The 26,628-nt window shown below is 40.7% G+C and overlaps 1 protein-coding gene across 6 annotated transcripts; it reads left to right on the plus strand.

Annotated features, from left to right (window-relative positions):
• The first annotated feature begins 10,093 nt into the window (after positions 1-10,093).
• LOC108614011 (uncharacterized) lies at positions 10,094-25,298 on the plus strand. Of its 6 annotated transcripts, none has more exons than XM_089466884.1 (3): positions 10,094-12,038; positions 23,189-23,422; positions 24,523-25,298. In XM_089466884.1, exons 1-3 carry the CDS (start codon positions 10,373-10,375, stop codon positions 24,642-24,644), a joined length of 2,022 nt encoding a protein of 673 aa, XP_089323010.1. In that variant the 5' UTR covers positions 10,094-10,372; the 3' UTR covers positions 24,645-25,298. The 6 variants fall into 6 exon arrangements, with proteins under 6 accessions (XP_089323010.1, XP_017863367.1, XP_089323011.1 ...); XM_018007878.2 differs by having other exon boundaries at positions 24,526-25,298; XM_089466885.1 differs by having other exon boundaries at positions 23,252-23,422.
• Positions 25,299-26,628: the final 1,330 nt, after the last annotated feature.

The raw sequence follows: 26,628 nt of genomic DNA on the forward strand, positions 1-26,628 counted from the left end.
GCCAGAGAAAGTCCTGAGCTAGCGAAAATGCCAAGGAATTAAAATAATTCATGAAATTTTCTTTTCAGTTTTTACATCGAATCAACTGAATTGATTCTTCATATTAGATTTCAAATTGTGATAAACCACATTTGGCTGCCTCGATATCTGTCGAGCTACCCTCGTCCATTTGGTAGAATCTAAACCTGAAACCGAGACGCGCCTTGCAGTGGCTGCCGCTGCATAAGCATCTGTAACTTTTCGCGCTTATCTAAGCAATAAATCTTCGATGGCGGTGGCAAGTCCCAGCTCTCAGCTTCCAGCTCCCAGCTCCCAACTCCCAACTCCCAGTTCGAACCCATGTCCAAGTCCAAGACCAAGTCCAGGTCGTGCGGGCGTTGGCTTTGCCTTCGCCTTTGCCAGTGCCAGTGCCTGCCACTTGATGGCTAAGTGACTGAGCCGGAGACTGACTGACAATCAACTCGATGCTTGATTCGCGATTCCCGATTTGAGATTCACGATACTCATTGTCCGTTGCCCGTTGCTCGTTGCCCATTGCCAATGGTCGATGGTCGATGGTCGTCCAGCTTCTCTAATGGGCTAATGTCACACTTCCTATCCCATCTAGCAATAAGCCAGACCAGGCCAGACCAAGAGTAGCAATCGTTGCTGCTGGCAACGCCTAACAAATGCGACCCACATACGCGACCAGTTGGCTGACCAAATTTTGCAACGCCCTCTCCACTTGCACCCGTCCGCCCGGCCTTTGTACGTACGCTGGGCTTGTTACGGAACTCGCTTGCATTTCCAGTGGCTCAGTGGCAATAAATTTCAATTTGCTGGCCGGCCAGAGCTTAAGCCTGGGCCTGGGCCTCTACCTCTGCCTCCGCCACTGCCTCTGTGTCTATGCCTCTGCCTCTGCCTCTATCTTTGTCTACGTACTGCTGTAGTAGTAGAGTCTTGCTAGCCTGCCTAGCAACAATGCAATGCGGAGGTAAAATGATAAAAATTCGATTACATTCAGGTGTGAAACTTACATATATCGCAGCGATTTACTTGTTTGTACGCTACACACAGCACATGCAGCTTACCAGGTCAGCAGATGCAAATATACCTGTAAATTGAATGGAAATGGAAAATGTGGAAAATATTTTAGTGAATATGTAATTATCAATTTTAATATTTTAAGATCATATTTCAGCACATTATTAAAATAATTATGCTGCATTCCTTGCTTTATATTTCATATTTTAAATTAAATTAAATTAAACAGTAATTACTTTAAATTACTTTAAATATAGTATATATTAAAATTATTAGTTTATGAATTAACATTTATTTATGTGCTGTTCTTTTGTGTTAAATGAAAATAAATAATACATTCTTGATAATCAAAACAAAATAATTAATTTGGTATTATTTTCTGAAAACTAAATTTAAATTACTTAATATATTTATATACTTTTGTAAGTTTATAATAAAAGTTACAAAATTGTTTTATTTTCAATTCTAGTTATAAAATATATAAATATTTTCTTACTAATATTTAAATTTTTTAAAATCAACAAAAAATAAATAATTACATAAATAAAATACGATGTAATATTATCAGACAAAAATCTTATTTATTCATTTATTTAAAAAAAAAAAATATTCGAGTATCATATTACATTAAATTAAAAATTTGCATCTACAATTCTGAAATAATTTTAAATATATATTCTTTTATTTGAATTCAATCATTTATTTTTCAATATTTTATTATCAATTGTCTCATTATTTTGTTTAGACATCATAATTAATTTAAAAATATTATTCAAAATTCTACATTTCAGTCAGATTTATTTTTAAAATATGTTCATATGACATTTTTCTCATCATTTTTTAAATCTTTTTGTCCAGCTATAAATTCGTATACTTATTCACATAATAAAAACTACAAAAATAAAAAATAAAAAATAATATTGCTTATCTAAAATCAAGCTAAAATATCGTCAAGTTTCTGGCTTTGGGATAACATCAAGCGAAACTTGTTGCTGCGCCGCTCCGAATCAGTGGCTCAGCAATCTTTGCATCACAGCCAGCCAGAGTTAGCCACTGCAGTAGCTCATTGGAGAATCGGCTCAAATATCATTTGGCCGGCTTGCTAGAGTGCCAGCCAATTGCCAGGCAGTCGGGCACTCAGACGGTCGGCTGGTCGGCTAGTCGGCTGGCTGGAGCTGGGCTGGCATCCTTTTTTTTTTTTTTTTTTTTTTTTACACGACTTCCATTTGGGATTGGCCCCGGCCCTTGTTGGTCATTAATCATGCGCCTGTGAACGACAAGCGTATAAGTTACTAGCGCACTAACCCAAAAAAGGCCAATGGAATGAGCTCAAGCCCTGGCTCAGGTCGTTTGGCTGGCATCGATTCCCGGCTCCAGGACCACAAAAGAAAGCAGCCCAGCAGCGGCAGTTCGCCTAATACCTAATTGGATGCAGATGCCTAACGGGCACAACTAGAAAGAAAACCAACTTCGAGGAAGACAGAGGGAGAGAGAGAAAGAGAGAGAGAGAGGGGGGGGGGGGGAGCACATTTGCAATTTGAGTGCTCGCTTCGCTGATTTTTGGCTATTTAAGCGATGCGCAATGGATTTGTGTCATAATTGAAATGTTGGAACAGGCCAATGCACGCGATCTACAGCGCATCAGTGCATCAGAGCATCGATGCATTGGTGCATTGGTGCATCGGTGCGACGGATGCGGCTGATGCGCTGGCTGCCTGGCAGAAGCAATTAAAACCAGTTTTCACTTTTACACACCATAACCAATGGCCACAGCCCAAAGGCAACATCAACATCATTTTCACCATGTGAACTGTACTCGAGTCGCGGGCTGAGAACGCTCTCGCTGTGGAATTTCTATGCCCAACACCCACAATGGACATCGAGTGCTCAGCATTCAGTGCAGGCCGTTTGTTCAGCCGTCAACAGCCATTAGCACTTTGGCACATAATTGATACGTGGCTGGGCCATAAAGCAAAATGCATAGACATCATAGCCAACCACATCCACATCCACATCCACTCTGGAGCTGGGCATAGACACTTGGATCTCCAGAAAATGACGTTGTAAAAATGGCAGCACGTTGAGCGGCTTTTTCATGCTGTGTTCCTGCACAGATTTTCTTATACAACACCTCGGGGGCGTTTTGTGCCGTTTGCCATACGACACCAAAGAAAGATCCACAACGGCAACAACAACAACAGCAGCAGCAGCACTCAGAGAAGCAGAGAACTGAAGGAGAAGGGCTTGCGCTGGTGTATGGGGTCTGGTGCCGCAACGTAACTAACAATTTATTTAATACGCTGTACGTGCGCTTTAATAAAAGGCTCAATCAATCTGCGGGCGCGAAGAACAAAACATAAAAAAGTCCCTAAAAAAGTCAAATATGTGGGAATAGCGCATCAAGCAGCTGCTCGACTCTGAGATGCTCTTGACAGTTGACCCAAAGATATTCAATTGAATACCGAAAAAATCTATTGATTGATTCTCCAATAACTGAAAAGCGTCTAGCACACACACACACACACACACAGAAAAATAGAAAGAACGAAAAAACAACAACGCCTTTCATATAGCAGTTACGAGTGCACGTCAAATAGAAATTTTTTGTATTTATTTAGAAATAATTATAGCAATAATAAATTGAAATTATAGTAATCCATTACTAAAATATTAATATAAAAATATATTATAGCTATTAACTTTTGGATTTTAGGCAATAATTGCCGTGTGAAACTCAAAAATCCAGCTTTATATTGACTTGCTATTTTTACCCTTTATTAATTTTTAATTTAATTCATAAATTAAATTCAATTTACAATAATTATTTGTTATTGTTTTATAAGCCTCAAGTTTTAAGTTTTTAATTTTATGCACATTTATAAATTAAATTTAAAAAATTAATTAATAATAATTTAATATGAATTTAAAATATTTTATATGAATTAATAAAAGAAAATAATAATTTTATTTTAAATTTAAAAAAATATATATATATTTTATTAATTTATATGCATTTTAAATGTATTTAAAATATATATCAATTCATAAATCAGCTTTCCAATAAGTTTTCAATTGATTAATACTTTTAATTCATATTAAGTTTAAAAGTTTATTTTATAACAATAAAAAAAGATATTAATGATTATAATAATAATTAAATTTGATTATAAATTGATTTGTTTAATATATTATATTATATTATATTATATTATATTATATTATACTATATTATATTATATTATATTATATTATATCATATTATATTATATTATATTATATTATATTATATTATATTATATTATTAAACACTATTTTATTATATATTTCTTTAAAATATTATTTTGTACATACAGAATTATTTATTTGTTTGACTTTTCAGCATGTTGAATGAGAAAGATAATATTTTCTTGTGTTTTTGTTACATTCTATGACACAGAGCAAATCGTTCCACTTTGCATAACCCAATAGGGCATTTAGAAGAACCTCTTTGAGGTAAGCACATACACAATATGTGTGTATGTATGTATGTATGCATTGTCTCAAGTGCATGGGCCCCGAGGAATGATGTGATCTGATGTGATGCTGGCCGAGTCCAAGTCCGAGTCTAGTGACAGAGAGGTAGACAGCAGCGAAGTCTTTTGACGACTGCGTCGATGTCGATCCTTTTGGCGCTGCTGCAGACAGCGTGTCGAATGGTTTATGCGGACCTGTGATGGCAGCGCTGGTGGTGCTATTGGTGGCTGGTGCTGGATGCTGGGAGTGGGGCGTTTTGGTTGCTGAACGGCTTTTCGCTAATGAAGCCATAAAGATATGTATTATTCCTATGCCATAAATTAGGCTGAGCCGCCTTGCGCTTCGACTGTGACACCCACATGGAAGTGAAACAAAGAGCAAGAGGTAGACACACATGGAGAGAAGGCGAGGGAGGTGGCGTGGAACAGGAACAGGAAAAACACTTCAGTCTCTTTTGGTGGGTCGTTCGTTCCCTTTGCATCTGGCACGTCGCCGCTTTGATTATCTAGCAATGTTTATGCATTTGACGCTGGTGCCGCATTTAATTTTAACAACAATTAGCCACGCAAATGCAACAGCTGGAGGGGGCGTGCCCGCTGCGAATAGGGTTTTGCCTTTGGCAACAGAACGTTTCTGCTGGCCACGTCTAACCCTAGCGCAAAGCGTTTGCCAGTTGCCAGTTGCTAGTTGCGGCTCGAGTCGACTCTCTCAAACGCCTAACAAGGTGTCAATATCTTAAAAATGTTATCTTTCTGCACATAAAACTCAAGCGGATCATAGTAAATCAGCCTTTGGTAAGCAGACGATGGCCTGGCCTCGGTCAGCGTCGCAGTCGCAGTCGGAGTCACAGTCCCAACGAGCTCAACCCAACCCAGCCCAGCCCAGCGCAGCTTGGCTCAGCTAGCCAAAGACTATAACAATGGCCGCTTGGCCAATGGAGCGCACAACGTGCCTTTTATACGCCGGATTTACGAGCCAAGTCGACGACGTCGTGGCGAAGAAATATTCGATGGCCAAGCAACGATTAAAACGGACTCTTCACGCATGCGCGCACACACACACAACGGCACAGCCAGAGCTGCTGCATAATGGCTATCATGGGCCACTATGCGCGACATATGTTTAGGTAGAGGGTATGAAAATACAGAAATATGTGCTCATATACAAAAGTACAAAAGATTTTTTATCGGCACATTATCATTTGTAATCTAAGAATAATCATATATAATAAATCTACATCTAAATAAATAAATATATCCCCTTTTATAAAAATAAAAAAATAAAATCACAAATGGTAATAAATGTATTAATTTTATTAACAATAAGCTTTTGTGTTTAAGAAAAAATATATATAAGTAATAATAAACTTTTATTTATTTTTTATCAAAGTGTCTAAAGTTTTTTACAAATTTAACTAGGGTAGGGAAGAAAATAAACCAATTTATTTTAAAATCAAAATTAGTTAATATATATAAACTACGTTTATTATATAGTTCATTAAAAATATTATAAAGTAAAATATGAATATCTGCTTGAATTTGAAAAATATTCATAGAAATTTATGTATGTGTATGAATCAGAGAGCAGCTACGTATTTATCTATGGATGGATTTATGCATGTCTGTATGAATGCGTTGCATTGTTAGAAAATAATAAATTTGAAATCATTAGCTTTCTATGCGCTTCTCATACATACCAGAAAGCAGTGCCGTTTCCTATGCCTAGAAATTTTCTCATCAGCAATCATTACTAAGTTCACAACTAATATTAATAGTAATATTAATATTAATAGTATTAATATTACAATTATTATTCTCATTAAATGCTGTACTTAACTTAAAATTTCTACCAGTATAGTAAGAGGGGCTCGCTTGCTAGCTCGCTGGCTGGCTCGCTGGCTGAGTGGCTGGGTGTTTGCCCTGGCAGCATTTGCAACACCAGAGCAACATCGACATGAGCATCGGCACTGAGCTGAGCTTGAGGCATGCATGGGGTATGGGATTGGGGAGCAGTCGCATCATGTGCGCATTGCACGCACGTGATTAAAGCGCAGCCCCGTTGAGTAAGGGCAGCGGCATGAAGGCGGCCCCGTAGGGGGTGAGGGGGCTGTTGCGGCTGCTGCTGCTGGAGAGTGCTCGCGATGCATGCTTATAAATCAGAATTCAGTTTCGGTCCCAATGACGTCGACAATCAGCTCAAAGGCAAACCAGAGGCGGTGCGGGTACGCACAATATATTGATAAATAAATAAGTTCGCCAAAGGCTTTTGTCTTTACGAGTAGTCGGGCAATATCTTGTAATATTGTTGTTGTTGTTGTTGTTGTTGTTGATACTGTTGGTGTTGTATTCAGTTTTCGTACAAGTTCAATGCACTTGTGCAACTGGTTTAAATTAAAATTTGAAAATTCATTTTGAATGATTTATGCACAGCATCTTCTGCAGCACGTTGCGATTTCATTGCCGAAATTAATATCAGAATGTTTTACGATCCAAATATAAGCATTCACAATTCACAACTCACAGCTCAGAATTCACAATTTACAATTCAAACGGCGTCCATGTCTGACTTTTGACCCTGGCGCCGGCTCGTCTTGTAGCCAATAAATTAAGGCGTTCAAAAGATATGCCGCTCTGATCAGCCAAGCCGAGCAGCTGAGCCAACCTCTGGGCCCAGAAGAGTTCTTAGAACTGCTCAAAAGTAAATAAGTGCCTAAGATTTGTCATAGAGCCAAGGCGATCAGCCAGCGCTGATAATAATAATAATTTCAAGTTTGCTTTTCTAATACAATTTTCTAATTTCTCAGCCATTAAGATTGGCTTCCAGTTGAGAAATTCCTTAATTGCAATCTCAGTGCGTCATGTCAAAGTCAAGGCGGGTCTAATCCGAGCTTAAGTTGCTTTAATAACTGTATCTTCGGGCTCTCTAATTAAAATCTCGCCCCGCATATGAGAAGTACTTCAACTCCTTAGCATTAGCATAATCCTCGGCTTTGGCTCCGTCTTGGCCACATTACACAAATTCCTCGTACTGTTCAGTTAAATCTCTGTAAGTACTGCTTAAGACTGCGCTTTAGTCGCTTGGCTGCCTCGATCGAATTTCCGTACGGCCCATTGACAATCTCGAGAGAGATTGCATTAATAACGATCGAGTGCTCTCGGACAGGATTGGCACAGCCCTGACAACGGCTTCACAAGTTTTGGCTCGTGCGCAGCCAAAGAATTAATTATCTTCATCTCACATTTCAATGGCCGTTGGCTAAACTTTATATTTACAGCGAGGCATATGCGATTATCGAACTCTAGAATTTTCGAGTCAGTTATGAAATCGCCCATGGCCTGCCGCTGTTATAAATGTTTAATTTGTTTATAGATTGATTAATATATTTGCTTGCTTTATTTGTTGCCATTAATTATAGTTATAACGTACGTCAACAAAATATTTTTTTTTTTCTTTGCCTGAAGACAGAGAGATTAGATCTGGGGTTAGGGTTGAACAGAATCTTTAAATATTATATTCTAAATACATATTTGAGCATCTACAGAGTCTTTAAGTCTACCAAACTTGAGAATAATTATGTGAAGTAAAATTTGTTAAATGTTTTTATTTTATTTTGAGTAGTGAGACAAAATATTAAGAAAAAGATTATTAAATTAAATAAATATTAATAGTAAAATTTACCTATTATAAATCATCGATAGTTTGGTTTCCGTTTTAATTGTACCAGGTTTTCAAGCTCCATTATTGCTACTTATCTAATACTTACCTTTCTCCCTATACATCTCCCATGATAGCTCAGCTCGAAAAGCTACTGTGCGAGTATGGCAGAGCTCTCAAGAATCGATAATAAGATAAATGCGATGGCAGTAAGAATTTGAGTATTAATAAGAATGGCTGACAGTCGGCTGACACCTACTTCTGCCAATTCGTCATATATAATGCATGCAGTACACTGTGTAATGAGAGACCGAGGGCGAGTGGCCGGCACAGCTTGTAGTACGCCTTCATTTATGTGACGGGACAGAAGTGTTTTGGGGAATGCCGAAAGGTTATTTACCTGTCTTTACGTCAATAATGGAGAACTGAGTCGAACTGAACAGGGCAGGGACTGTCAGACGGCCGGTCGCAGTTTCAGACAGATCTCTACTAACGATACCGTTTCTGTCTCCCACCCCCGCGATCCCCCGCTCCTGTTAACCTGCTCAACAGCCGCCAACAGAGCGCGCCGACTCGACACGATCTACATAACATTTGCTGCGGCTAATGGCTCGTTGTGCGCTGTGCCAAATATGGATGGAAATGGATACGGTTTTCGGATGACCAATGACCACTGGACGACAGTAAAGCCCACTGAAGCCGTGCTTACACTTGAAAAAGAAATTTCGAAAAAAGTCTATGAAAACCCTAACGGCTGAAGCTCGAATATGGTGAAGTTTTCTTCGTTATAACATTTAAAAATATGAAAATATTTCGTTGGAATATTACTTAAAAATATAAAATCAAAAGATTCCAATAAAACAACACACTAATAATTCTTAAGAAGAAAATAAATAATGTAGATATATAAAATAAATTATCATACTTTATTTGCATGAACTTGAAAAGAAGATTTTAAACAACTTAATAAAAAGAAAAAATTAATTTTTTAAATAATTTGGAATATTTAAGAGCTTGGAAATATAAAATAAAGATATTCCTATAATAATTATTGACTGCGAATTCTTAAAAAATATAGGTAAATAAGTACATATATATTTATTTAAATATTTTCAATAATAATAAATAAATTAAAAGAATTCAATTTACTCTAAAACTCGTTAGAAAAATTTAAAAAAAAAAAATATTTTTTAAGAATTGGCAGTCTATAGTTCTTCTAACGATTATTTGTAAATAAAAAGATTATAATCTACAATTCTATAACCAATTTTAATTTTTTGTGTATTACCCTCTAAACCTTCAGTTAATAGTCGAAAAGTAATGGGGAAATTTGTGTATTCAAATATTGAGCACATTATAATGGAATCGCAAGTGTAAACGAACGACTTAGCACTAACGGTGTTTGGGAACAATAAAACTCGCCGATCAGTATATATAGCCGCGACGCGTCGCAGTGGCCTCCGCTGAGCGGACTATATCGATATATCATTAGCTGGCTTTTGATTTACAACCGCCTTTGTGTGGCTGTTTGCCTTTTGTTGGGCCCATTTTGGCGAGTGGTAAGCGAAGTAAATGTGGCTGACTGCGGCTAATAGCACTTTCCAGGCACAGCCTCAGCCACACTCACACACACTCACACTCACAGTCACAGTCAGAGCCACAGCGCCAAGCCAAACTATTCACATATGCAGAACGAATGAAAGTGTTCTCTATAACAAGCTCCAATTCGCCAGCAGACAGACAAAGCTGAGCTGAGCAGAGCAGCGCTGGGCAGAGCAGAACAGAGACCAAAGCATTTGTATGAGTTGCAAGCGAGTCTACGACTTGGTTGACTTCAAACTCAAGCTCAAACGTCTGCGAGATCCGAACCTGAGCCAGAGACCAAAGCCGAAGTTGCGGAGCGCTCGAAGACGCCAGTCAATGTTGGTTGGGCCTGGCGAGCGGACGTGTGAGCGCGCTTGAAGACGAAGACGAAGTCGAAGTGGAAGTCGAAGTCGAAGAATAACACGAAGAAAGACGAAGAATAACACGTAAAACGACAGCCAAATCGCGAGTGTGTGCCTCTGCTTTTATTTTAACTACTACTTACGTGTGTACGTGTATACTTGTGTGTGTGTGTGTGTGTGCGTGTGCGCGCGCGAGCATGTGCAGCATTTGAGTTGTCACGTAACTGCAAACTGCAATGGCCAGGAGCTGGATCGAGGCCAGCAGGCTGCTGCTCTTGCTGCTGCTCATCCTCCAGTTAATCGCGGCGACGCCGGCGGCGCGCAATCCAAACTCGAATGGCAACAACAACAACAACATTTGGCGACGCGTTCGCCTGGTGACCAGCGTCAGCGCCAGCTCCGCCCAAGAGCGCGAACGCGAGCGCAATGCCTATCAGCTGTTGAAGGCGAATAGCAGCAGCATTCCCACCACCACCAGCACCACCACCACCACCACAACCACCTCCAGCACCACTAGCACACCACCTGCACCACGACGCAGCGCCAAGCAGTTGCTGCGCCGCGAGGATCTGAATGTGCCCGAGGTGAATATCTCGAGTGCGGCGCGCCTGGAAATGTCCACGGAGTTCTTTGTGGTGCCCACACTGATACCGAGCACCACCAGCAGCAGCAGCAGCAGAAGGAACAGCAGCACCGCCACCACCACGCCAGCCACGCCCACGCGCAGCCAGGGCGCCCGCGCACGCGCCGCCAACACGCCGCGTGCCACGACGAGCGGCGGCACCGCCACGCCGCCCAGCATTGTGTCCACCACCCAGCTGCCGTTCGCGGGCCTGCGCAAGGAGGTGTGGGTGGTGCCGGTGCTGGTGCTGGCCAGCCTCACGATGCTCATGATGGGCGCCTTCGAGATCTTTGTGCTGTTCAAGGCCTGGCGCACGTCGCCCTCGCGCCGCCATCTGTTTCTGGGTCAGATGCTGCTGCTGGGCTTGTTCGCCTGCGCCGGGCTGGGCGCCGTCATTACTGCGCAGCCCACGCTGCTCAGCTGTGGGGCTATACGCTTTGGCGTGGGCGTGGCCTACGCCCTGGTCTTTGCCGCCCTGCTGGTCAAGTGCGTGTTCCTGATCAGCCTGAACGGCGGCGTCTACCTGCCCGCCCCCTACCAGGGCCTGCTGCTGCTCTTCGCCCTGCTCATCCAGGTGGCTATCGGCGCCCAGTGGCTGCTGACACAGCCGCCCGAGATCTACACCACCAGCGTGCCGGTCATGGGCAGCGGATTCCTGTCCACGACAGTCGCCTCGCAGACCAACTACTCGGCGCTCTTCTATCCGACGTCCTACACCACGCTGGACGGCACGCCGGAGATCTACACGCGGATCGCGGCGGTGAGCACCGTGCTAATCCCGTTGTGCAAGACGCAGTTCTCGGAGCTGCTCTTCTCGCTGATTTACATCGTGTTCCTCATTGTGTTCATCGCGGTGCTCGCGATCAAGTCGCGGGGCATACGCGACAACTATCGCGAGGCGACATATATCGGGCTGGCTATTGGTGGCGCCATTCCTATCTGGCTGGGCTGGATGCTGTGCGGCCTGGCGGTGGCCGAGCGGCATAAGGACGCCTGCATCGCCTTTGGATTGGTGGCCACGTCGGCCACCGTTTTCCTGGTCATGTTCATGCCCAAGGGCAGGCAGCTGGCGGCCATGGGCAAGGAGGGGCTCTACGTCGAGGACCGCGAGGAGCAGTTCAGTTCGCTGAGTCGCGCCGGCTCCGGCTACTCGCCATCCTTCTTCCACTTCAAGCCCATCAAGTACGGCGTCATGAGCGGCTGCGGCCTGCCCAATTCCGCAACGAATACCGGCCAGGGCCTCAGCTCCAAGCACTGCTCCAGTGCCAACAACGGCGGTGGTAAGTTTCCCTCCCCCTCCAACACAGCTTACCTGCTTTCCATTCAATATTCCACTCAATAGTGTCACAATTGTCCGCATCTAATCACATTTGGCATGCGGCATTCGGCATTAGGCCCAGCCCAAGCTACCGGCTGTCCCGGATCCCCATTCCGACTCTGGCTGTGACTCTGGCCCTTGTCAGCTGTCAGTTTCGGTGGATTTTGTAATAACTTTCTTTTCTTGCCTCAGAGGCAGCCCCAGCACACATGTCGAGCAAAAGTGGGCGGGGCACGCCTTGGGGCGAACTCTTGAACTGCTGTTTATCTGTACGCTCGCTCTTTCTAAAAACAAAAGCCAAAGAAAAGCAAAAGTCTTAACTTTCATAGTTGATCTCCAAACGGTAGCTAACACACACACGCACACATACATACACACATACACATAGCACAGTGGCACAACAATTTAGCGTTAGAAAAACAATTAAAGCCACATTTTATTACAGTGGCAAGAAAAACTTATGGATTTAATTATTCACAAGAATTTTTGAAGATATCTTCTACTTTCTCCACTAACTATGTTAGTCTATAGGCATCAGAGTTTGACTATTTGTACATTGTACATTTGATTTTGTATACACATTTCGTACCACTGTGCAGCGACATTAACTGGGCTTAAAATTGTTTTACCATGCCTTGTAATTGTTTGGCATATTAATTTTCTCAAGAGCCGTCGTGTAAGCCGAGTGTAAAAAGAGCATACAACATGCAGCAGCAGCAGCAGCAGCGGCAGCAGCAGCAGCTATCCATCCGTCCATCTGACAGTCTCTCCGTCTGACAATCTGCTTGACTATCTCTCTCTTCATTTGTCTATGCTCTGGCACTGGCACTGGCACTGGCACTGGCACTAGCATTGGCATTGGCATTGGCACTGGCTGCCTGGCGGCCTGACTCTGTTTGAGTCTGCCCGAGTCTGGCTGGCTGCTTTCATTTTCGTTTCGGTGAGAACGTCGCGCAGGTTCGTTGCCTAAGTCTTTCGATTTAGTTGCGGTTGCTGCTGCTTTCTTAATCATTTTTGTTAACTGCTCGGGTCGTTATTATTATTATTGTGCAAATGAAGCCATCAAGCCAGGGCATAGATGTATATTTATATAGGTATATATTTATTAGCCAGATTTCACATCTGGTCATTAAAAGGTGTTAAATGTCATTGTCCATTGATAGAAGCTGCTCGCAACCCCCATCAAAGAGCAAGTGAAAATGTGACCAGCTTTTGCTCTTCTGCCTGAACTATAAATCAAACTCGAACAAAATAAATATTTGGCAATGTTTTTGTTTAGCTTTTCAAAACAAACACACAACAAAGGCCTTTGTACGCTGGCTTTCTAATGCGAGCAACAACAGCTGACCAGGGTGCTATTAGATTAGAGACAGAGAGGGTGAGAGAGAGAGAGAGAGAGAGAGTGGGGTAGGGGGCCTGAGCCAGGCGATGGATGTGCGTGTCCGAAACATGTAACACATTTTACACTTTACGTAATTTAATTAATGAAAAACATAAAGTTTACGATTACATCAAACAATCAACAATCGAGCCTAGACGAAGCTGAAATACCCTTACGTAAAGCGGAGCTGAGACCATAAAACTCAATTTATTTATTGCCTTATGCAAGTCGCTTTTCCTTTCATTGTAATTAAATGCAATTATTGTAATATTTAAGAATTTATTTGATATGCCTGCATTCTTAAGTCCTTAGTCTTCGTCTCCATTTGCCTTGAAGGCATGCAACTTGCAATTGTTCACTATTCTCGGACTTACGAGCCGCTTACATAACGATTCTTTTGGTTAGGGTATAAATGTTGCAATAATTTACCGAATTATAACAATGCGCCTCTGGGCTCAAGTAGGAAGCATTTTACATGGTAGCTACTTGACGACGACGACTCTTTAAGTATGTGTGCGTGTGTGTGAAGCTCTTGCCACGCATGAAAGCAAGTATAACCAATACATGGCACTGGCAGAGGTATAACTGGAGCTGGAGCTAGAGCTGGAGCCATACAGCCCACAGCTGAAACGCTTCGTCTCCGCCAAGTGCCTGTGGGCAGCCTCACTCTGCGTCTGGGCCTCGGCTATCGCTGCATAAAGAAAGCAAAACAAAGAGACACAGCAGACAGACAGACAGACAGAGAGACAAAATATAGGTAGGTACATATATAGATAGATAAATGAAAGATATAGTACTTTTGCTAGCTGCATATATACGTCAAACTGTCTGCAATTGAAAGTGCATTTGAGGGTACCAACAACAGCAACAGCAACAGCAAGAGCAACGAGTATGACAAAAAAAAATAACAACAACAAGAGATACAAACGTCTGGAGACACAGAGCTTAAAATCAAAGTTGGCACAGGGCTTAACAAGCAAACGGAGCAGCCTGAGTGCTGATCCGAGCTGAGCTGAGCTGACATTATCGGTCCCGTCCCGTCCCGTCACGGCTCCGGACTATGGCATGTGTGTGGGTTGTGGCTGTGATTTGAGCCAAGCCAAGCCAAGCCGGGCCAGGCCAAGCCGAGCCAACTCGAGTCGAGCTAAGTTGCGTTGAGTGAAGTGAGCGAGGCACAGGCAAAAGGGTTTTTGCTTGATTAAGGGCAAAAATGTAACATGAAAATCATAAAAAAAAGAATTAAAAATGAAAAACTGAAACTCTACGTGGGCTGCTAAGGCAAAAAAGAAAAAGATAATAAAAGAAATCAAAACTAATTTCCATAAACCAACGTGAACTGACTGAGCGATAACAAAAGACTTAGGCAACAAACTTGAAAAGACACATTTAGGATATAAATCAAAGTCTAGCCAATTCTCAACAGGCTGAGCCTACTTTAAATTATCTCGAGCTCTAATTAGTGTGGCATATTGAGCTGATAAATATGAATTTCAAACTCATTCGAGACTAATCCCAGCTTTCAGCCTGTGTGCCTTCATTCTTCAGCAGAAGTTGGGAAAATTATATTGAAATCGAAATTTAGCGCTAAGCTAGCAAATGAACCGTTCGTTCGGTCATTCGTTCATTCGTTCATTCTTAGGTAAGACGGAACCCAGCGTAAAATTGGTTTCTAATAAACCCACAATATCAAATTTCCTGTCAAGCCCTGTCTCATAACATGTGTGTGTGTATGTGTGTGTGTGTGTGGTCGTTCCCAGTAAGCAGTTCGGCACATAATTCACTGAGCAATTTGCAACAATAAACTAAACGACAGCTAACGGCGTTGACGCCAAGGAATGAGCCAAAGCCGGAGCCGTTCGTGGTCGGAGCAGAGGCCGCGCTCGATGATTGCCAAGGCAAAGGCAAAGGCAAGGCACAAGCAGAGGCAGAGGAACGCAGATTGACAGCTTCAGCTACAGCTACAGCTACAACTACAACTACAGCTATAGCTACAGCTTCGCTTTTATCTGGGCAGAGCTCACCGGTCTGGTTGCTGTTGCTGTTGTTTGCTGTTTGCTGTTTGCTGTTTGTTATTGTTGCTGCGACGCGTCGCCAACATGGCCAAGGATCGGCTCGAGCTGCTGACTCGCGATATGGCCGATATGAGCAGTCGCCGTTGCCGTTGATTGAACGCGCATAAACCGCTTGAAAAGAGTTCAAGGTTGCTCGCTTTAATTGAAGGCGCATTGTTGTAACAACTACAACTACAACTACAGCGATGTTGATGATGACGACGACAGCAGCAGCAGCAGCAGCCGCTGCAGGGAGCAAACGACGCGTTGACAGGCGTAGTCACAAAAATAGATACTCAGAGGGAGGTTTAGCAACTATGTGGGTTTGCTATAATAAGACAACAAACTGCAGGTCTATAGTATATAAAAAAAGATAAACATATGATATACATATATTTTCGTATACTATAAGCAGTTGTCAAAGGGGCTAACTAATAATATCTCATATATGTTTAATCATCATCAAGGATTTCGCTGCTTCTGCTCAATTAAATGGAGAAACCTTCCACAGTTAGTTATACAAAAGCTTTAATTGAGCTATAGAAAATAAGGTCGATTTAATCAACAATTGTTTAAAAATAAATATATATAGATATGTTTATTTATTTTATAGACCCAAGCCCTAAGGTGATCAAGTACTTAGTGGAGCATCCCATTATTTAGGTACTTCCGTCGCTGTTGCATGATGAAATCATTTGTTGTTGTTGTTGCTGCTGTTGATTTGTGCTCATCTCATCTCGTTTCGTTTCTCTTCTCTCTGCTTCTTCTGTTGTTTTTTCAATGATGTGTCGCCGTCAGGCACTTGAACTGACGATGGCCACTTGGTCAGTAAGGTGGCTCTGTGGATGCATCTGCCGTTGGCCTTTGTTCTCTGCGACAGCGCATTTTTTCGTAATTTTATTGAGTGACTTTATGCCAGGCCGCTACATATATAAAATCAATCATTCAAGCCAATGCTGCAGCGAGCGACGACAATAACAATCGCAATCACACAAATAATAACAACTACAACCACAACTACAACAACAATGCTAATTCATTGATTGTTGTTGCTGTTGTCGACTTGGGTGCCTGGTGCTTGGTACCTGGGAAGGTTAAGCGCGGCTTGGAGCGCTGTCGCGGAAGTTTTTGTCTTGTGCGCTCATGTTTATCTATGGGATATATCAATACTTATACACTAAGCCGTCAGAGGAGGCCACATTCTGGCATACCCATTTAACTGTGCCGACTCCAACAGCTCCAACAGCTCAGACACTTGAGAGAGGCTGATCGATTCTTCAATGACTTTGATCGCTTGAGTCAACAACGCGAAAGCAAGAAAGTTCTGTTATAATTAGCATAGCTCGCTAAATTCCATACATAATCGAATCGTCTTAGCCTAGAATTGTGTCAATAAGCCAACTAGTCTATTGCCAAAACTCTTTTGTTACACAAATTGCAAGCTTTCACACCCTATCGACAATCCCCAACATTCTAATCGGAATCAGTTCGCATACCGAAAGTAGATTATAAACTAAAACGGTTAGAAATAAATGTTTTTATTTAAATTTACCCTTTACCGCATCAGGGCTCAACAATAGAACGGTTCTTTTCGTAGAACATACAAGTTTTTGGCCAAATTTAGCTTGTGAATGATTTTGATGATCGTGTAATACAATCGGCCGTATAAACAAGCTCCATTGACCTTCGGCTGGCTTTCTTGTTAGCTATAGACAGATAATTAATAAGCTGCTCAAGCGTAGATTGCTCGCCCGAAACATTTATAAATTGTGCGTGTGGCAGGACTAGGATAACCTAAAGATGCTTAACGATTTATAAATAGTTTTACTTTGTATTTGCAAATGTATTCCAAGCAAATCGACAATCTCTCTCGCTTATGTCAAGACTTTTATTTCGTCAAATTCTTCAACTTTAAGCACTAATAATAAAAAGCCAACTTTATTGCTTGGAGTGGTTCATTGAATTACGTTGACCAGCATCAGCTGTCAGAAATATAATAAAAAAATAAATACACACAAAAAACAAAATAGAAAAAAATCGATTAGCCTCAATTGTTCTAAGCCCTCTTCAAAGCACACAAAACCAAAGACTTAGGCAACGAACTTGAAATTGAAAAACAAAAATCAAATTGAGGCGCACAGAAAATGGACCGCAAAGAACGATGACGACGACGACGACGACGATGACTATGGCGATGACTATGGCGTAACGTACAAATCTGTGAAGTACGTGTTGCTGAGTATCTGTACAGTATCTGTGTGTCAGTGTGTGTGTATGTGTGTGTTCGTAACTTAATATATGAGTCGAGTAAATGCTGCAGCACGTGCTTGAAACGAGCGTCGCTGTATATTACCACAAAATTATAGCGGTTTTGCAATAACAGCAATAACAGCGCCCCACTCAAAGTCGAGCCTGAACCTCTAGCTGGATGATATTTAAGTTTTGCCTGGAAATAGCTGCCAGAGCCACAGCCACAGCAGCAGCAGCAGCAGCCGCAGTCACTGCCAACGACGACTGGGAGCTCGACTTGGACGACGTTGTAAACGTAATCGATAACCAGTTCCGAATTGTTGCAATGAAACCGAAAGCGGAAAAGCCAAGCGATTGAAGCAGTCAGCCAGGCAGTTAGCCAAGCGAGTGGAGCAGCAGCCACAGCCACAGCCACAGCCGCAGCCACAGCAAAAGCCAATGAGCCATGCCAACTGCATGCGTTAAATTATTACGCTAAATTGGCCAAGACGCTGGCAACGCAGCACTTTACGGTATCGAGCATTGGCTGGGGTGGGGGCAGCACGCACTTAATGCAAATTGAATTGTAGCAATTTGAAGGTCATACGCCCTTGCCCAAAATATGCAAATTGCTGCTGAGCCGCTGAGCGCGTTGCGGGCATGTGAAAAATGCTTTTCTTCCGCCTAGAGCGTGGCCAAGCGCTCGCTAGCTGCCACTAGCCACGTTCATGACAATGAACTCTCTACACAGAGAGCTCCCAACGAACGTGGCCAATTAGTTATAATGCTGCTTCGTGATATCACAACATCTGGCAACTCACTCTCGAAGTACACACACACAGACGCACACAGAGACAGTCAGAGCAGAGAACCCCAGACCAGAGACCTTAGAGTTCCAGCAGCAGACCCCTCAGATGTGGCTGTAGCTGCAGCTAGAGCCAGAGCCAATAAGGAAAAACTCGACGCTCGCCAAGGAAATTACTCAAGTCTGCAAAGTATGTAGCAACAAACAACAACAATAAGAATAGTTGGCAATACGGATAGAACAACGACAACAACAACAACAACAACAGCAACAACAACATGAAAAGTGAACAATGACAATCTGCACGTAGCAATCAGTCAACGTGCGGCAGTTGGTTTAACTTTAACTTGTTGCCAGCGATAGTGTGTGCGAGCGAGAAGGGAGAAGGGTAGAGAGAGAGAGGCAGAGAAAGAGGGCTATGGAGAGTGAGTGTGGAAGGCGGTTAGATCCGAGAACTTCCCGTAAACGACAACTGCAAAATGCAAAACGTGGAAAAACTTTAGCGGTTAGCTGACTGTCAATAGAGATGAGCAATAATTGCGATGCGCAAATATTTAATTTAGCTGAAATCGCATAAAATATGCATTTTGTAGAAATATTTCATTTGAGCTCTAAATAATTCATTTTCTTGATAGCAAATTTTAAATATTATTTTCTTTAAATTAAATAAATGGTATATTTATTTACAATAATAAACTAATTTTGAAACAATGATAATAAGAATTATATATTTTATATATTCCAAGTTGTTTTTTTTTTTTTTTTTTTTCATTCAAAATCAAAAAATTAAATGAAATAAATCTTGTGCTATACAAATATTTATTATACAAAATTCCATAATAGTCTATGAAATAGGATATAAAATTTCCAAAACCTCTTAGAATTCGAAGAAGATTTTTAATAGCTTTACTAGAAAGGCATAACTATAAAATTTGCATATTAAAAAAAAAAAAAATAATAGAATCAGACATCGAATTTTAAAACGATTTTACCCTAGATCTAGATACATATCCAAATTTGATAAAAATCAATCAATAAATACTTTGAATAAATAAAAGCAAATTTACAAGAAAATATAGAGTTGGAGGAATTCAAAAACGTTTAATACTAGACAGTCAACAAACAGGAGCATGGAAAATAAATGTATATATATTTTATAATATTAACGTATTCCAAGGAATGTTTATCCTATACAACATATTTGTGTACAATATTTTCTTGATTACTCATAATCAAAATTCAATTAAAATGAATTATAGAATATGATATTTTATAAACATAAATACATAATATAAAATATATATAATATTCAAATTAATCATTGTATTAGAAGAAATAATTATACAAGTTTTAATACAAGACAATAGAAGTAAACATTATAGCTAGATGATTCTTGTTTTTAAGCATTTAAGTGACAGTCACTATCGCTGTCATCAGTCAGTGTCATCTCTAGCGGACTGTGACTCGAACGCCCACACATGCAAACGCGGATGCACCAACACAAACGCGCTGCGAAACACGCACGAAGGAAGGGCAGCGCCGCTGAGCCTGGTCATACATATTTGCACTTAATTAGCCGCTTATTTTGCTATTGTTTTTGCTGCTGTTGTTGTTGTCGTTGCTGTTGCCGGTGAAGAGAACAGACAGCTGAGCATGTGGCAGCAGAAGCAGCCACAAAGTGGCATATTTTATGCAAGCGAGCATAATTCATAATTGTAAAGCGAGCTGACAGACGTTTTAGCACTGCCAGAATGTGCGCTCAGTGCGCAGTTAGTAACTAGAAATCTTATTTGCTGAGCTCCAAATGAAGTCAGGCAGCAGCAGCAGCAGCAACAGCAGCAGAGGCATCAGCAGCATTGGCCGTGCTCCAAGAATTAAGCCAAATTTGCCGCTTCAGCTGGCGGCAAAACAGCAGCAGCAGCCGCAGCAGCAGCAGCAGCAGCAGTCACAGCTGAAAACTAGTTTGCAAATGTGCATGCAAACACACTCACATAGAGCACACACACACACACATGTGCACGTTTACACATGTATTTTCATTTTCTGACACATAATTCCAGATTCACAGCTCGTGCGCCGTCAGAGCAGCCAGGCAGCAGAAACAAGCGAGCTTAATTGCAGTATTTGTTCTAAGTTAATTAGAAAACCAAGACTGTGAAGCAGCAGACACGGAGCGGGGCTGGGGATAGGGGCCAGGGGCTGAAGAAAAGCTAAAGCAAAGCCAGCACTCAGATAGATGGCGCATGTGTGTAACTGCTGCATTTAACACTGTCAAGAGTTCAGCAGTCGCAGTTGCAGTCGCACTCACAGCAGCAGCGGCAGCAGCAGCAGCAGCAGAAATCCCAGTCCCAGTGTCCAGTTTAGCAATTCTAGAGTCTACGTGTTTTTCTTTTTTATCTCAGTCTCTGTTATTTTTGTTCGGTTTTTATGTCATTAACATACTTTACTGTGTGTACCCTATAAATGAGTGTGTCTGTGTGTGTTACTTTGGCCTGCAAGCTGTTGAAAATATAATAATCATAATTTATAAGCATGTCTGCAAAAGCGGGCAGCAGGCAGCGGGCAGCGGGCAGCAAGCAGCGACAGCATTCTCATGCCGGCTCTGATTTAGGCTCGCCAAGGCGCTCACTGCTGATTGGCTCCCATTTGTTTGGCTTTGCATTTTAAGTGATATTTATACGAGTATGTACGCAAATACCTCTATATAAGTGGACTCTAATGATAAGCTCGTGCTCAGTCCAAAAAAAAGTGGAGCTCAAGGCGTGCTCAAACAAAAGACTTAAGCGACAAACTTGATTAAGTAGTTGCTTGATTAGGACAAGTTAGCTGCATATAATAATGCATTATTAATGCAATCAGAAGTGAATTTTATTGCTGCAATCGAGCGAGTTTTCAATAGATGAAAGCTGGAATTAAGTCGTATTTTGGCGCATTTCCCCTTTGTGGGTTTAGACTATTCACATATTTAATATACGCTTAATTATGTTTGAAATAGGCTTATATACATTTAAAAGAAATCGAATATATATTAATATATGCAAATTAACACATTTTAATGTATTTTGATATATTTTCATATTTAATAGTTTATTGGAATGGTTAAGCATTATAGCTTACTGATCCCATATTTGTTTCTTAATGATGAATGTCTTTCGACTCAGGTTTCTCTTGGAGTTTCTTTAATAATTCGGTTTGCTGCTTTGAAGCACACACACTTATAATGTATTTCTAGTCATTATAACACTAAAGTTCTCATAAAACAATAAAACATTTTCGATTCATTTATCAAAATATCTTTCCCAAAGCACGTAATAAACGAGAAATTATCAGAGATTGAATTTTGAAATATTTGTTGGTTGAACAAAAAAACAAATAGAGTTATATAAACAGTTGAAGATCTGACCGAGTCAGTCAGCGTGATTGGAATGATAAAGTTGAAAGCGTCGTACGAATCGATGTGCTGTTAATGACCTTGTCGCACAAAAACTGTAATAAGGCAAAACTATGTTTGAATTCCTACGAAAAACGCTTTGGGTTTTGCTCAATGCGATAAACGAGCCACAATCAACAGCACGAAGACTTTCTCTATGGCTTGAGGGTGTTATAATATTATGTTGGCCCATTGACACGAAAGGTTTTAGCTCCATTCGCGCACAGATTTGACATCATTAAGCTCATAAATTGCTGTTTACAGCTGGCGCCTTTTCGAGAGCCGACAGCGGACAGCAGAGAGTCGAGACTCGAGAGTCGAGAGTGTGAAATATGGCAGAGTAATTTGGTATTTGGGTTGCTAGCCAGCGGTCGGGTCAGCGTGGTCAGCTTGGTCAGCGGTTAGGGCCGCAATCTGTGCCCAATGCGAAAATTGTGACATCTATTTGAAATCTCTGTTATATGATTCGCCATTAAGTTTTCTGTCTAAGCTACCTTGCACTCAATTTTTCTACATATATTATATATATACATATATATAATGCATATACTATATATTCATATTTTTCTACCATATCATTTTTGTCAACTCATCAAAACATGATCATCGCCAACACACTATCATGCTCATCGTCATCATCGTCTAAACACATCACAAAACATTTCATTGCAACGGCTACAACATAAAAACCAAATATCAAATCGTCTCCTTCATCGAATTGTCAACATCATGCATTCAAAATTCTTGTCACGCTCACGACTCTCACGCACGCACGCTCACACACACACACGCACACACAACATACATTACATAATCATGCGATGTTGTTTTTGTAATTTGTATTATTTTATTCATCAATCATTTCGAATGTTTCTCTCATTTTTGGTTATGCTTCCGGTATTTTACCTTATTGAAATTTAATTAAATTTACATTTATTGTTAAAAAAAAAATATATCTACATATATATATACATACATATACCTTTTTTTATATGTGTGGCACAACAAAATAATTACTGTAAATATGTTTATTCCATATATGTATTTATGCATATGCCTCTCTGTGTGTGTGTGTCTGTGTCACGGCTGGGCTTAAAATTTTGGTTTGGTATGGAAAATCACTATCGATAAACTGCACACACGCACACGCACACGTACACACACACACTCACACTACAAAACCCTTGCACACGAACTATGGGTTCCGGGCCAGCAGATCGAGTCGCTTTGGTCACCGCCGCACCGCCGAGCTATACACGTATGTATCACTATTTTCCAGCACATTTGAGCGCGCACCCGTTCTGCTATTACCCACCCGCACCACCACCGCCTCCACCGCCCGCACCGCCCACACAGCTGGCCACACCGTTGACCCTCAAACAGCTGGGTAACTCGATTACCTCCATGACACAGGCAGCGCAATTGGCCAAAACGCTGCGCTATGCCCCAGGTAATACCAACAACGCTGTTTAGTTCTACATGTTCTTTAGCTACCAACTTTTGTTTATGTATTTTCATAGATTACTAACGGCCAAGTTTTGTATTGTAACAATATAAATGAAAAATTCTTGAACACAAAAATAAAAAAATTAGGTAATAGTCGTAACAAAAGAGATCGAATATCGTTTACAATGTTGTATTGTATTCAAGTATTACTAACAATAGTAAGCCGTTTACTAGCTCAATTTTATGAAAACAAAGCTCTATATATATGTATATAAATTAAGACTCTGTCAGTAAACTGATTAAATATTTGAGTACCGTTTCCTCAACCCACCATAACAAAACATTATAAATAATGTATGAAAATCAATCTATGGTTCTAGTTTGTTTAAACATAAATTGATGATTTCGTATAGTTCCTCCAACTAGACAAAATGCGGTAAAGAAGAGTCTTATTTTAGTCTAGCTGCATACCATCGCGCTCAGGGCTGCGTGCGCTACTCATTATAAATGTATTTAGAGTGTGGCAGCATTTTACTTTAATTACAATGTAATTAACTGAGCTTTAAACTTGTAACCAGAAGAAAAGCAACTCAGCTACTTCTATATAAAGCATTCAGAACTGTCTTACTGTCAACTCTCTGCTTGCTGCTAAAGCAAAACATATCACATGACTTAGTAGATATCCCGTACTAGTTCATTCAAATTCGTAAGATTAGAATTGAAAAACTAAGCATCTTTTAAACAGAATTGAGACTGAAATTCAATTTGTGCTATAGATGCCTGAAAATCATTATAACTTCTGAGTCGACCAATCTCGACTAGCTTATCCCCTACACTTACTTGGCTCTATGATAAAATGATACAATTATTGCAAACCCCAAGAAAATTACATATTTTAAGTATAATTATCAGATGACTAATCCCACCTAATCTTAGACTCACTTGTGGTACTAATGCATTATCTAATATATAAAAGCTTATACATTATAATATACAATAGTTATTAATATTAATAATATTCAACAATTATAATATCAATTACATTATCTTGATCCACATTTCTCTCTGTCTCTTCTTCACTTTCTCTCTTTCTCCCCGCATTAGCAGGCATGTTTATACGACCCGACGAAACGAATCTTTATACGACGCTGGAGCCCACTTTGAGCAGCAATCCGAATGTTTATTTTCAGCGCAGCGGCGCTGTCCATCCGGGAATATTGTACTGACTGGAGGAGCAAAGGAGGATGACGGAGGAGAATTACTGGAGCTATCGAGAGCACTGGAACTGAGTATTTTTTCTTAATATTAAGCTGCAGCACATAGCGCTCCCCACACGCACACACACATACACACGCATACGCATGCACGTACACACAAATACACACAACCCTAATACGGCTCCCAAGGAGCAGCAATAAGTGAATAAATGAAATAATTAGTTTAATACATTTGTCATAACTGCTAAGCGTTTAGTATAAGCAATGGAACACGATCTATGAAAATATAAATATGTATGCTTAGAGTCTATATATGATGATATATATATTAGCCCAACTAAGTAATACCCACACTTAAAACAATGAGATTTTGATAAATTTGTAGTCTAAGATTAAGCGACGATACGAACTCGAAACGGATTTGCAACTATATATATATAATCACCTTCATATATATATTATAATATCAAAGACAATTTTCACCATTTATACAGGCCATATTTATATGTATTTACGTTGATCTAATCATATTGACTATAGCGATTCTCACTTAGTCTGCAATAATGGTGAAAACTTGGCGTATTGTAGATATCGTTTGCACCACAAAATATTTTTGCTTTTCCTTAATTCAATTTTAAATAAATAAACTAAAATAATTATTAATTTATATCGAATTTTTTGTATTTTTTCATTTGAATACTCAAACGATATCTTAAAATAAAATGTAGATTTAAGCGAGATTTTAAACAAGTTTAACTGATCTTAAAGACGCTCAATAGAGGCACAAATATCGAACTCTTGACTTGGTATATGAGTGTGAGGCGATTTATAGATATTCTGACACAATTATGTGAGAGATTTATGCCTCTATAAGCAATTAGGCCCCAAATAATGGGCAACATCAAGCGAAACATTTGTTTAGCCAAGTAAACGATCGTTTAAGCCACCACGAAAATGTTATGTACATAATGCCTGCAGGCGCACACACACACACTCACACACACACATATACATACACGATGAGCAAATACTCTCAATAAAAGCCGATAAATTAAAAAAACAACATAATAGCAACAAGTGTAGAAGGAGAAGAAGAAGGAGACAACACTCAAACACACACAAACACACACTCAATTACGAGCTGTTGTGCCATACAACAATTACAATTACAATTAAGTATAATTGCAAATTATTGGCATTGCAGCGCCTATTAACGCCTTCAGCTGGCCAGGGGATGTAGGTTGGTATCGACTATGTATATGTATCGGTATTTGTATGTATGGGGTGTATATTATTGGATGCCTATGCGGCATGTTTCACATAATTTCTTAACGCTTGCGATTGGGTGCCAGTTGGTAAACGTTAATGTTAAGCTATTATCGCCAGGCTCTAAGTGTAAGTGCCTTATAGCAATTCCATTACACGACCAACGCCTATCACTTGACCTTATATGGCAGCACACACACTCACACACACACACGCACACACTCACGAATGCCGAGGGCGTGTTTGATGCGGCATGAAGTGAACCTCTGGCTTGCAGCCTCGCATTAATTAAGTGCAACAATGCAGCATCAACAGCAGCAGCAGCAGGAGGAGAACAACAGCTGGAGAGAGATCCCATTGCTGCCTCAAGATGGACTCACAGACGTACGTCCTCGAATAGTTACTAGAGCCGCATCCACAACACGTCGTTCGTATTAATGACATTTCTCACGAACATTTTGCCAGAGCTACCGACAACACGGTCATGACAGACAGACAGAGCGGCAGAGCGACAGAGTGTCATGTGTCCAGTGTGTCCAGTCTCCAAGGCATGTCAGTGTCTGCAGTCTCCCTCAGTCTCTCGCTCTCTCGATCTTCGCCTGGCACTGGCCTCGCTTCAATTAGGCGCGCCTTCAAATCACAAGTCAATCAAAGTTGTTAGATTTGCCGTCCTTTTTGCCTAGCTCCAACTGCGACTGCCGCCTCAGAGCCAAAAAGAGAGAGAGAC

Source organism: Drosophila arizonae, chromosome 4 (assembly GCF_054131065.1).
Source record: "Drosophila arizonae isolate 15081-1271.41 chromosome 4, UAZ_ARI_1.0, whole genome shotgun sequence".
Lineage (NCBI taxonomy): Eukaryota > Metazoa > Arthropoda > Insecta > Diptera > Drosophilidae > Drosophila > Drosophila arizonae.

What these genes read in the sequence shown, in the direction of transcription:
- LOC108614011 (XM_089466884.1), top strand. Translation starts at nt 10,373, where the DNA reads ATGGCCAGGAGCTGGATCGAGGCCAGCAGGCTGCTGCTCTTGCTGCTG. An exon ending in CAGTGCCAACAACGGCGGTG is followed by an intron (nt 12,039 to 23,188) that starts GTAAGTTTCCCT and finishes CCGGGCCAGCAG; the next exon opens with ATCGAGTCGCTTTGGTCACC. An exon ending in AACGCTGCGCTATGCCCCAG is followed by an intron (nt 23,423 to 24,522) that starts GTAATACCAACA and finishes TCCCCGCATTAG; the next exon opens with CAGGCATGTTTATACGACCC.